Source organism: Otolemur garnettii, unplaced genomic scaffold, assembly GCF_000181295.1.
Source record: "Otolemur garnettii isolate 467f Iridium unplaced genomic scaffold, OtoGar3 scaffold00140, whole genome shotgun sequence".
Taxonomy (NCBI): domain Eukaryota; kingdom Metazoa; phylum Chordata; class Mammalia; order Primates; family Galagidae; genus Otolemur; species Otolemur garnettii.
Genome location: NW_003852535.1, coordinates 1,187,217 through 1,197,360, shown reverse-complemented (window position 1 = coordinate 1,197,360; position 10,144 = coordinate 1,187,217). Strand labels below are relative to the sequence as shown.

The 10,144-nt window shown below is 56.1% G+C and overlaps 1 protein-coding gene across 3 annotated transcripts in view; it reads right to left on the bottom strand.

Annotated features, from left to right (window-relative positions):
• PLCB3 (phospholipase C beta 3) overlaps positions 1 to 6,134 on the bottom strand; it is a 21,389-nt gene extending 15,255 nt beyond the window's left edge. For 2 of the 3 annotated variants that reach the window (XM_023518516.1, XM_012810712.2), the window contains exons 1-10: positions 5,903 to 6,115; positions 3,169 to 3,246; positions 2,854 to 2,922; positions 2,627 to 2,767; positions 2,353 to 2,432; positions 2,218 to 2,271; positions 2,052 to 2,127; positions 1,850 to 1,950; positions 835 to 1,001; positions 615 to 761 (exon numbers count right to left, since the gene is read on the bottom strand). In XM_023518516.1, the coding sequence (XP_023374284.1) occupies positions 615 to 761; positions 835 to 1,001; positions 1,850 to 1,950; positions 2,052 to 2,127; positions 2,218 to 2,271; positions 2,353 to 2,432; positions 2,627 to 2,767; positions 2,854 to 2,922; positions 3,169 to 3,246; positions 5,903 to 6,001 (1,012 nt within the window). In that variant the 5' untranslated portion in view covers positions 6,002 to 6,115. Of the gene's footprint in view, positions 1 to 614; positions 762 to 834; positions 1,002 to 1,849; positions 1,951 to 2,051; positions 2,128 to 2,217; positions 2,272 to 2,352; positions 2,433 to 2,626; positions 2,768 to 2,853; positions 2,923 to 3,168; positions 3,247 to 5,902 lie in introns of all 3 variants that reach the window. The other variant, XM_003798603.1, reaches the window with a different exon arrangement.
• Positions 6,135 to 10,144: the final 4,010 nt, after the last annotated feature.

Sequence of the window (10,144 nt, the reverse complement as noted above, 5' to 3'; positions counted from 1 at the left end):
GTTGTTTGGCGGGTCCGGGCTGGGGATTCGAACCCGCCACCTTAGGTGTACGTGGCTGGCGCCTTAGCTGGCTGAGCTATAGGCGCCGAGCCACCCTTTTTACTTCTTAAAAACACCAAGCAGGGCGGCACCTGTGGCTCAGTGAGTAGGGCACAGGCCCCATATGCCGAGCGTGGTGGGTTTGAACCCAGCCCTAGCCAAACTGCACCAAAAAATAGCTGGGTATTTTGGCAAGTGCCTCTAGTCCCAGCTACTTGGGAGCCTGAGGCAAGAGAAGCACCTAAGCCCAAGAGCTGGAGGTTGCTATGGGCTGCGATGCCACAGTACTCTACTGAAGGTGACAAAATGAGACTCTGTCCCTACAAAAAAAAACACCAAGCAGTCCTGCTCCAGGCCTTCACAAAGGCTGTTCCTCTTTGTTGCCAGCTGTTGCAGGCCTCAGCTCTTCCCCATGGAAGCTTCCTCAAGCACCGTGAGGCATGCCAAGAAGCCTTGTTTCCCCAGCACTGGCTGACAAACAAGCAATGATCCAAAAGAATTGTATCCCAAGAGGAAGGGGAGCAGTGCAAGGGCAAGAGGGCAGAGGTCATGGGTGCCACTGTCTCCCCACTCACCTGTGAGATAGGTGTTGTGGGAGGAGTTGATGAAGTAGGAGCTCAGCGGCTGGGTCATGTCTACACTCAGATCCAAAGCTTCCAGGGGCAAGATGCCATTCTCCTCACCTCCTAGGTAGCGGCTAAAGCCCTCCAGAGACATCTGGTCTGGGGTTGGGGGACAGCAGGATCAACTAGGGTACCTCCTGACCACCTCACCACCTGTATCCCGGTTGCTTACCTCGCTCCAGGAACTGCTGATTGGGCTCATACTTCTCGATGAGCAGCCGGGCCTGGGAGGGCCGCAGGGGCGGGTACAGCACTTCATTGAGTCTCGGGTCCCGCTGCTTCTGGTTGATGAAGTCCATGAGCTGCTCCAGCGTCAGATACGGCTTGCCCTTGGCACCTCTGGAGGAGCCAAAAGCCAGGTGAGGCTGCAGCCTCAGCATCTGCCACCCCCTCTCCAAGACTTCGCCCAGACAAAGGCATCAGAAGGCCTGCTTCTGGCTCTGTCACCCTGAGTGAGACTTAGGACAAGTCACTGCCCCCTCTAGGTCTAGTTTCCCCTCTACTCTGCTGGCTACTTGGCATTGTTAAGGCAGCAGAGGGAGCTGGCACCAACATTAGCAAAGGGCCTTGGAAACTGTCAAGTGCTCAGCCCACCACCCTGTGCTTCCAGATCCCAGACCCAATCTCAGCTATAGCCCTCACTTGTTATGTGAGGTCAGGTAAGTCCCAGACCATCCATGTATGAACCTTGGTTCTCATCAGCAGAGTGGGCTGATTAAACCAGCCCTGGCTCAGGTGGCACCTGTGGCTCAGTGAGTAGGACACCAGCCCGATATAGCAAGGGTGGCAGGTTTGAACCCAGCCGCGGCCAAACTGCAACAACAAAAATAGCCAGGTGCTGTGGCATGCGCCTGTAGTCCCAGCTACTCGGGAGGCTGAGGCAAGAGAATCACCTAAGCTCAGGAGTTGGAGATTGCTGTGAGGTGTGATGCCAAGGCACTCTGCCAAGGGCAATAAAGTGAGAATCTGTCTCTAAAATAAAAAAAAAAGCTCTGGCAAAGGGTTGGCTCACAGCTGTCCATAACAGCTGCATAATGGTGGCTCCAAGCAAGAGTACATCAGTAACAGGTTTTCTACCTGCCCCTCCCTGGCCTCCAGCCTCCTCTCCTCCACACTGGACTATAAGGCACATTGAATAGAGGCCAGACCCAGAGCACAGGGCAGGATGGGGGCCCAGCCCTACTCACATCTCCAGCAGGATCTTGTCAATGTCTGGTCGCAAACACAACTTGTTAAGGAACCGCTCGAAAATCTCCAAGGAAAACTCATCGGGCCGAATGGACTCACTCTGGGGGCCAAAGGGTATGAGGTGAGACCCCAGGAGCAGTCAGCCACAGGAAGGTGAGTGTCCTGCAATGCCTCACCCATGCCTGCCCCTGCCCCACACACTCTGTTGAAATTGAGGCCACAGGATTCCAATGCAGTCTCCACTCTCTTCTTGTCTGCTGAGAACATCTTCAGGACACTGATACAGGTAAGAGACAGGGTTGGTGGAGGGGCAAAGACCACCAAGGTCAGGCCAGGAGAGAAGGTGCTGAGAGGAAGGGGTGCTCACTTCTTGACTGGGATCCGTCCATCCTGGTTTACTTGCAGCTTCAGCTTTGTGTATCTGGGGACATAAGTGAAGGGGTTATACCCTGGGAATGGCCACCTGAACCCCAGACAATCCCCAGGGTGGCCCAGGGCTCACGCTTTGCGCAGGAAGGTGTTCCGGGAGGCGTTCTGAGCCAAGATGTTCATAGCCAGTTTGAACAGCTCCTCAGACCAAACCTGGGGCATAGCATACATAGGCAGGGGACAAGTTGGGGAATCAAGGGGCTGGCCTGACCACAGCCCAGGCCCAGACCTGGGTCTGATACACAGCAAGCCAGAGAGCAACCCAGAACACACAAGTGCTCAGTAAGTGACAACCAATTCAGCAAGTAAGACAGTGACCCCTGGCTGTCCCCTCTGCCCCAGCCCACCTTGGCCGTGTCATCTTGCACAGCCATGAAGTTCAAGAATACTGTGTTCACGGGGTCTGGCCCAGCCACCACTGTCATCAACCTCTCTTCCACCCGGGCATCAGGGCCCCCAAAGCCCAGCACTTCCCGGATCTTGGGGTCCTGAGTAGGTGAGAACCAAGAGTTAGAAGGGGTATCTCAGAACCCATGCCTTGATCTGGTCCTTAGACTTGGGCCCCATCACTCACCTTGGGCAGGCGGGCATAACGGCCCATCCGTGTGTCCCGGATGGAACTGATGTCCAGTGTATCCACCTCCTGGGGAAACCAGATGCTTGGGTGGGTCTGAGAGGCCATAGGCTGAGAGATAGCAGCCCCTGAGCTCCCCACCCAGGCCAGGGAATAGCCACCCTTTGGCTCCAGCACTAGCCTCAGCCCTTGCCCTTAGCACTTCCTGTCTGGGAAACCATAGGCGAGGTTGTCCTGCAGCTGCCCCTGTGGGCAGGACAGGGAGTACGGGCAGGGCCCTTGGTTTGAGCAAGCTTCATCAGCACCTGCCCTCACCATGTTAGGTCCTGTCCAGTACAAGAAGAAGCCATTGGGGTCCACACGCAGAGTCACCAGGTTCTGGCTGGAGGTCTCCTGGGGACAGCATAGGATAGCAGAGGTCAGGGAGTAAAGGCGGTAACCCAGGCTTAGGACTGGGGCCCCTCCAGTCATCCACCCCAGTTGTAGTGCCAGTGAGTTAAGATGAAGCCTTATCCACCCACCAGGTCCTCTGTGGCTGCCTACAGCCCTCAGGACAAAGCCATCATCTTCGGCATGACATTCGGAGTCTGCAAGTTCTTGTCCCAACACCTCTCCCAGCCTTGCCTCCCATTCACCCTAAGAGTCTGCTACATGGACAATTCTACCTACCCTCTCCTCATCTTCCAGCCTTGCTTCACTATCTCCTTTGTTAGGATATCCTTCCTTTTCTACCCAGCTCCTGGGAAGCATCCCCAGCCCCCACCCTGGGCTTGGTTTCCCCAGAAGCTCCGGCACTGTGATGGTTGGAGCCCTCCATATCCCCCTACTTTAGCTCACTTCAGAATGTTCATGGGATAAGAACAGAGGGTTCAGAAGTCTGACCCCCACAGCGCTCTAAATCCTTTGAGACACCATGATGACTGGCCACCTTTCAGTCTGCTTCAAGGTCCATTATCCACCCTTGCACCTCCCAAGGCTCACTCCCATCTTATAGAAGCACAGAGTCCACCCAACAAGAGACTTCCCCTGGTCTCAAGACCAGGCAACAAGCTCTGTCCTCCTCAAACAGCCCTGCAGCTGGCAGAGGGCAGGGAAGTATGTGCCAGCCCCTTTTTCTGAGGAGAGCCCAGTCCCTGGCACCCTCTCAGGTCCACCCGTGTGACTCGGTAAGCAGCCAGAGGGGGTGTCATCAAGAGCTCAAGGGTTTAGACATGGCTAGGGCCTGAGTAACCAGGTGACCATAGGTAGAATTGTCCTGCCCCAGGCTCCTCTAGCCAGAAGAGGACCCCACCTCACCCTGACTGCTCTAACCTTAACCCCAAACTGTTACTCACTGTCTGAAGGACAATGCTGTCATCATTAATATAACAGCTCACACATGCTATCACTACTGTGTGCTGGGTACAGTAGTAAGCACATAACATGTGTGAGTCCACTTAGGCCTCCTGATAGCCCTATGAGGTACAAGTTTTTGTCATCCCCCTTTTTTAGACAAGGGAACTGAAGATGCTCCTTAGCTTGCCCAAGGTCAAGAAGAGGAGCCAGGACTTGCACACAGGCAGTGTGGGTCCAGTGTTCTGTGACCTGGGAGATACAGAACCAAGATTCCTGCCAGCCTCCTGGCCTCTGCCACACCCCACTATGGGGTCTGAATACAGCTTCCCTTTCCAGACCTCAGTTTTCCTCTTCTGGAGAATGGGGATTGAACCAGCCCCACCCATTGCAGGTTTTGCTTACAAAGGACAGGAGTCAATCTGGGGACTGAAGGAACAAGAGGTCCCCAAACTTACCTCAGTGTGCTGACACCTATCCCCAGCACCCCAAGGTACTTCCAACCCTGTCCTGGGTTTGAGGCCCCCCCCCAAGGGTGAGTTGAGGGGGAAGTTTTGTGGGTACTGCCCCCAGGACCCCTCCCTCCCCAGGGTCTGGCCTTCAAAAACAGCCCAGGCCCCCTGCTCTCCGCCCCACGCCTTTGTCAGCACCCCTCCACCCCCAAGCCTCTCTCTATGTTCCCACTTCCTTATTTGGGTTTATCACACTTGAAGGAAAAGGGGAAACTTTTCCCTTTAGGCAGGCCAGTGGGGAGGGGTCTCCCCTGGCCCCAGGGGCGTGAGCACCGCTCTGCACACACCTGCCGCTCCAGGCCACGCCCCCAGCCCCTCCCCCCAGCTCCCACGCCTACCCGCCCCACCCAGCCGGAAAGGAGCCTAGAGTCTTCCAGGCCTGTGGCCTGACTGGGAAGGAGCTTCAAGGAAGCTCTAGCAGGCCCGGTGGAGGCCCCGGGGAAGGAGGGGCCTAGGGGGCAGAGGAAGGGGACGGGACGGGCGTAGGGAGCCGCAGATGGGGCCCCGGCGTCCGAGATGCACCAGGGTCAGGACAAGTAGAAAGGAGGGCCAGGATTTATTGGGGTTTAATGTTCCGGGCTAAGTAAGGTATGGGGAGCAAAGTTCCCGGCGTTGGAAAAACTTGGGGGGACAAAGTCTCCACTAGGACATGAGTTGGTGCTCCCACCTGAGCAGGGAGCTTGGGTGGGATCCAGAAGCAGGGCGAAGGGGTGCAGCCAGAACAAGGTAAGAAAGTGATGAATGGAAGAGGATTGTTCAGGCAAGAGCGCCGGCAAGAGTAGGGTCCCAGCGGCACCCACCCAGAATGAAGATGCCCTGAGCCAAACTGGCGGCCGGAGTGTTCCAGCCAAGGAGTAGAGTGCGGGACAGAGGTCTGGGGACCAGGCCAAAATCGGAGAACCAGAATTAGTCTGGTAGGGAGTGGTGGGAAGGGTGCAAAAGGGGGGGAGCGGGATTTATTGGGGTTCAAAGTCCCGGCGCCAAGGAATGGAGAGCCAAATTTTCCAGAGCTGAGGAACTGGAGAAGAGGGGGGACAAAGTCTTCATCACGGGGATCACTGGGGACTCAAGTTTCCGGAGCTCCGCCACGCTGGGACAGGGACCGCCATGGTCAGTCGAGGCTGGAGTTGGGGGTCCCCAGTGTCTGATCGAGCTTGATTGAAGGAGTCCCAGGATCTGGGTGGAGCAGGAGCCGCCGCGCTTACCTCGTCCCATTTGATGAACTTACTCCCGCGCCGTAGGGTCTCCACTACGGTGGGCGGCTCCAGCTGCAGCGCGTGGACGCTGGGCCTGGCGCCCGCCATGGCCAGGCCAGGGGCGGGTCGGGAACCCACGGAGCCCCAACGGAGACTGTGAGCGCCGCTGCTCCCTTCGCGCCCTCCCGCGCGGCCCGCTTCAGCCCCACGGCGTCAGCTCCCGCCGGCCAGTCTGTCCGGGACCGACCAGGGACTCGGCGGGGCCCGGGTGGGGCGGGGCAGGGGCGGGGCAGGGGCGGCACCGCCTCCTCCCACCGCGTCTGGCCCGCCCGCCCCGCGTCGGCTCCCCCTGGCGGCCGGGGTGGCGACTGCAACTGGAGGGATTGGGCCAGGGGTACCCGGACTAGGTGGGGGCTTGACTGAGAGTTCAGCAGCTCCTTGATTCTTCGGACCTGGGGTTGGAGGAGGGCATTGGGGCCGGGGGATGTTGCGCGGCGGGACTGGGTGTAGGGGGCGCTGCTTAAGGCGGATCGGGGTCAGCTCTCTGAGATTTCTGAGAGATGGGGGCTGGGGTACTCTCGGAGGGCAGAACTTAGACCGAGGGTCACAGAACTCTGTCCTCCTCCCAGCTCCTGTCACACTAGCTGAGTGCAGGAAAGGCCACTCCCACTCCCCAAGTGCACTCACTTCGCCTCTCTGTCTCCAGCATCCGTACTGTCCTCCTCCCTGGGAGCACTTAGCTAGCTAATGGGCCTCCCGCCGGCAGGCGCCCCTCCCCCGTCCCTATCCCTGGGAGGATGGGCGCCTGCTACCTCCTTTGAGGAGCCAGGCATCCCGGCCTTCCAGAGCGGGCTCTAGAACACCCTACTTCTTGTGCCGAAAACCCTCATGACTGGAGACTTGTCAATGTGAGCCTCTCGGCTGAAAACTGCCAAGGGAACGCTGGTTGTCTGCCCAGAGAGGTCAGAAGCCTCGTGGGTGTCCCCAAAGGAAAAGAGTTGAGGAGGGGCTCTGTCTGCAGTGCCTGGCTCACAGCAGGTGCCCTGAAATCTGTGTTCCAGGGATGGGAGGAGGGAAAGGCACATGGGCACTGCCATGGGTGGGGGCTGCAGCCCCTCCCGCAGGGCTTGGCTGGGGGGAGGTTCCTGCCTGGGGGCCCCTGTGGGAGCCCCCCCAATACAGAGGCAGTAGCAGCAGCTAGTTTAAAGTAGAACTCATCCAGAGGGGCCAGCCAAGTCACCTAGAAACCCAGAAAGAGATGAAGCTGGTTCTGGGGGAGGAGGGTCAGCCAAAGAGGAGCTGCCCTGCAGGCCCCTTTGCCCCAGGCTCTGAGACCCCCCCAAGAGCCCTGTCCAGTCCTGGGGTTCCTCCAACTTTAACCTAGTGAATCTCTTTGCCTTTGGCTATGGAGAGGAGGGCAGGGTCTGATTATTATCTCCTCTTGGGGCCCAGAGAGGGGAAGGGACTTGTAGGAGGATTTCAACCCTCCAGCTTCCTGCCTCCACTCCCTGCCCTTGAAGAGACAAAAAAGGGGGACAAGACTTGTGATCCTCTTTGTCCTCTCTCACCAGGGCTACAGAGCAAAACTCTTCAGAGACCCAGGGACCACCAGACCTTATTAGAAAAACATAACTCTGCAGGGTAGAGATTGGCCTCTGCTCCCACAGTCTGGGTTCAAATTCAATTCTTGGTAGTGGTAAAACCTAGTCTCTCTGTGCCCACTTACCTTCTCCAGAAGTTAGAGGTTGTTGGAGGATAAATAAGCAAAGAAGTATAAAATGACCCCCCCCTCTTTCAGGCAGTTTGACATCTGAGTGCGTACAGGGGCATTAGGGAGAAAGAAAGGACGTAGGTCAGCCCTGAGGCAGCGGGCCCTTCCAGCCTGTGCCAGGGCTAGCAGAGCCTGGAATCAGGGCCTGAATTGGGGGTCTGAGCTGTGGGCCCTAGGTTTTGGACAGGGGTACTTCCTAGAAACATTGGGCAGCAGATCTTTGGAAAATAAACAGAATGAGATCTTGTTTCCTGGACCAGAGCTTCTCCATGCTACCCTTGTGTCTCCTGAGGCCAGTGCAGCCCCCATTAGAGGGCTCCTTCCTTCTGAGACTCTCTCTTCCAGCCTTAGTAATGGTAATATGGTTTCTCAGCAAGCAGTAATGGTGGAAGGAAGGCTGCCTTTCCAGCCTCTACTTTTGATTAAGGGAGAAGTCTTGGCCCACAATACTCTCTCAAAGGCCTCTGCTTCAGAGATGCACTCTGGTGGAGGGAGCTGGGACCAGTGAGGGGTGGGGCTCAGAGGCCATTGCTCAAGGCTAGGAGGATGAGGAACAGGTACATTCAGTCCCAAAAGGGCTCAGACAGGAGAGCTCTGGTTGGGTGGGCCAGGCCTCTGAGCTCTTGCCCCCAATCAGGATCATTAGCCTCCAGGAAGAGGCTCAGCATAGGTGAGTGACTTGCCCACAGCCTCTCAGCCTAACTAGACAGGGTCAGGATTTGAACCTAGTTCTTCTACTTCAAGGCTAAGGTTCTTTATTCTTTTTTTTTTTTTTTTTGAGACAGAGCCTCAAGCTGTCCCCCTGGGTAGAGTGCCGTGGCATTACAGCTCACAGCAACCTCCAACTCCTGGGCTCAAGCGAGTCTCTTGCCTCCGCCTCCCAAGTAGCTGGGACTACAGGCGCCTGCCACAACGCCCGGCTATTTTTTGGTTGCAGCCGTCATTGTTGTTTGGCGGGTCCGGGCTGGGGATTTGAACCCGCCACCTTAGGTGTACGTGGCTGGTGCCTTAGCCGGATGAGCTATAGGCGCCGAGCCAAGGCTAAGGTCCTTTATAGGCAGCCCAACTTCCAAGAAGGCTGCAGGTCAGCATGCCCATCTACACCAACTATTCTTGGGGTGGGTGGCCATGGGAAGGGATGGGATGGACAGGAATCTGGGTGTGCCCTGGGAGTGGAGGAGGTGGAGAGAGGAAAAGTCAAGAGGACTCTTCCCTGCCCAGAGAAGACTCAGAGGGGTACCCTGACATTTGGAGACCTTCACACTAACCCTGAGGGGAGAAGAGACAGAAGGTCCAGGGTCAGGGTCACAGCATCTTAAAGGCAGAGCTAGGGCTGGAGGTCTTCATGGCATGCAGGCTCTACTCCCACAGAAGTTATTGGGCATTAGGAGCTGTTGAGCATATGTTTCCCCTCTAATCCCAAGGCCCAAAGGAATGCTTGGGTTCTGAGAGAGCTGACCTGCCCTTTGTACATAGGTAAAGTGATCCTCCTAGCAGGTCAGGCTTGGAACAGGAGGACAGGGCTCCTGGTGGAGCGAGAGAGTCCTGCCTAATTGCAAAAGCAAGAGTCAGCCCTTCCCTGGCACCCAGGTTGGCTGTAGGAAGGCTGAGGCCAGAGGAGGGACTATCAAGGCAGGAAGCATCTACTCACTCTACCTTCCTCTGGAGTGGATCCTATGAGCCCATCCCCCATCAATGCTATCACATCGCACACTTCATTCCCAACCTCTGTCTTCTCTTTGATTCCTCTTCCAACTATAGCAGCAGTTTTCAATCTGTGGGTTTTGACCCCTTTGGACTGTATAGGTTCACGGCATTAGGAAGGTTGAGACCTACTGCACTATAGGATAAAGGAGGAGCCTAGTCCTGAGTCTGGATGCAGCACCAGCTGTGTGACCTTGGGCCAATCCTAGCTTTTCTCTAAATTCCAACAGCTGCAGATGGCTTCTCCCTCTAGCATCAAAAGAGAGGGCAGGGTGTCTGTGAGAGGATGGAAAGGAAGCCTTACCTCTCAGACCCTGTGAGGAAAGCATGAGCTTGTTGTCCTTGTAAACATCCCTGGGGGCTGCACAACCTTGTTAGGTGGTGTCCAAGGGGAGGTGGGGCTATGAGTATAGACTTTGAGTCAGGGGTTTGAGGCATACAGCCTGGGTTCAAAATCTCAGCTTTCGCGTTAACTAGCCCTGTGACTTACTTAACCTCTGTGATGTAATAATTGAACTTTTCACACATTTTCCTCTTTAATCTGTGACACAACCTTCCAAGGAAATGGAGGCACAGAGGAAACTGTTGGTACTCTCTCTCATTTGTTCTATGGATCCAGCAGCCTACTGTGAGTTTAACATAGTTCTAGGTGCTGGAGTTCAGCAGGCACCAGGTAATTTGCCTAATACACGGGGTTTTTTTGTTTTTTTTTTTTTTTTTTGAGACAGGGCCTCAAGTTATCCCCCTGGGCAGAGTGCTATGGCATCACAGCTCAC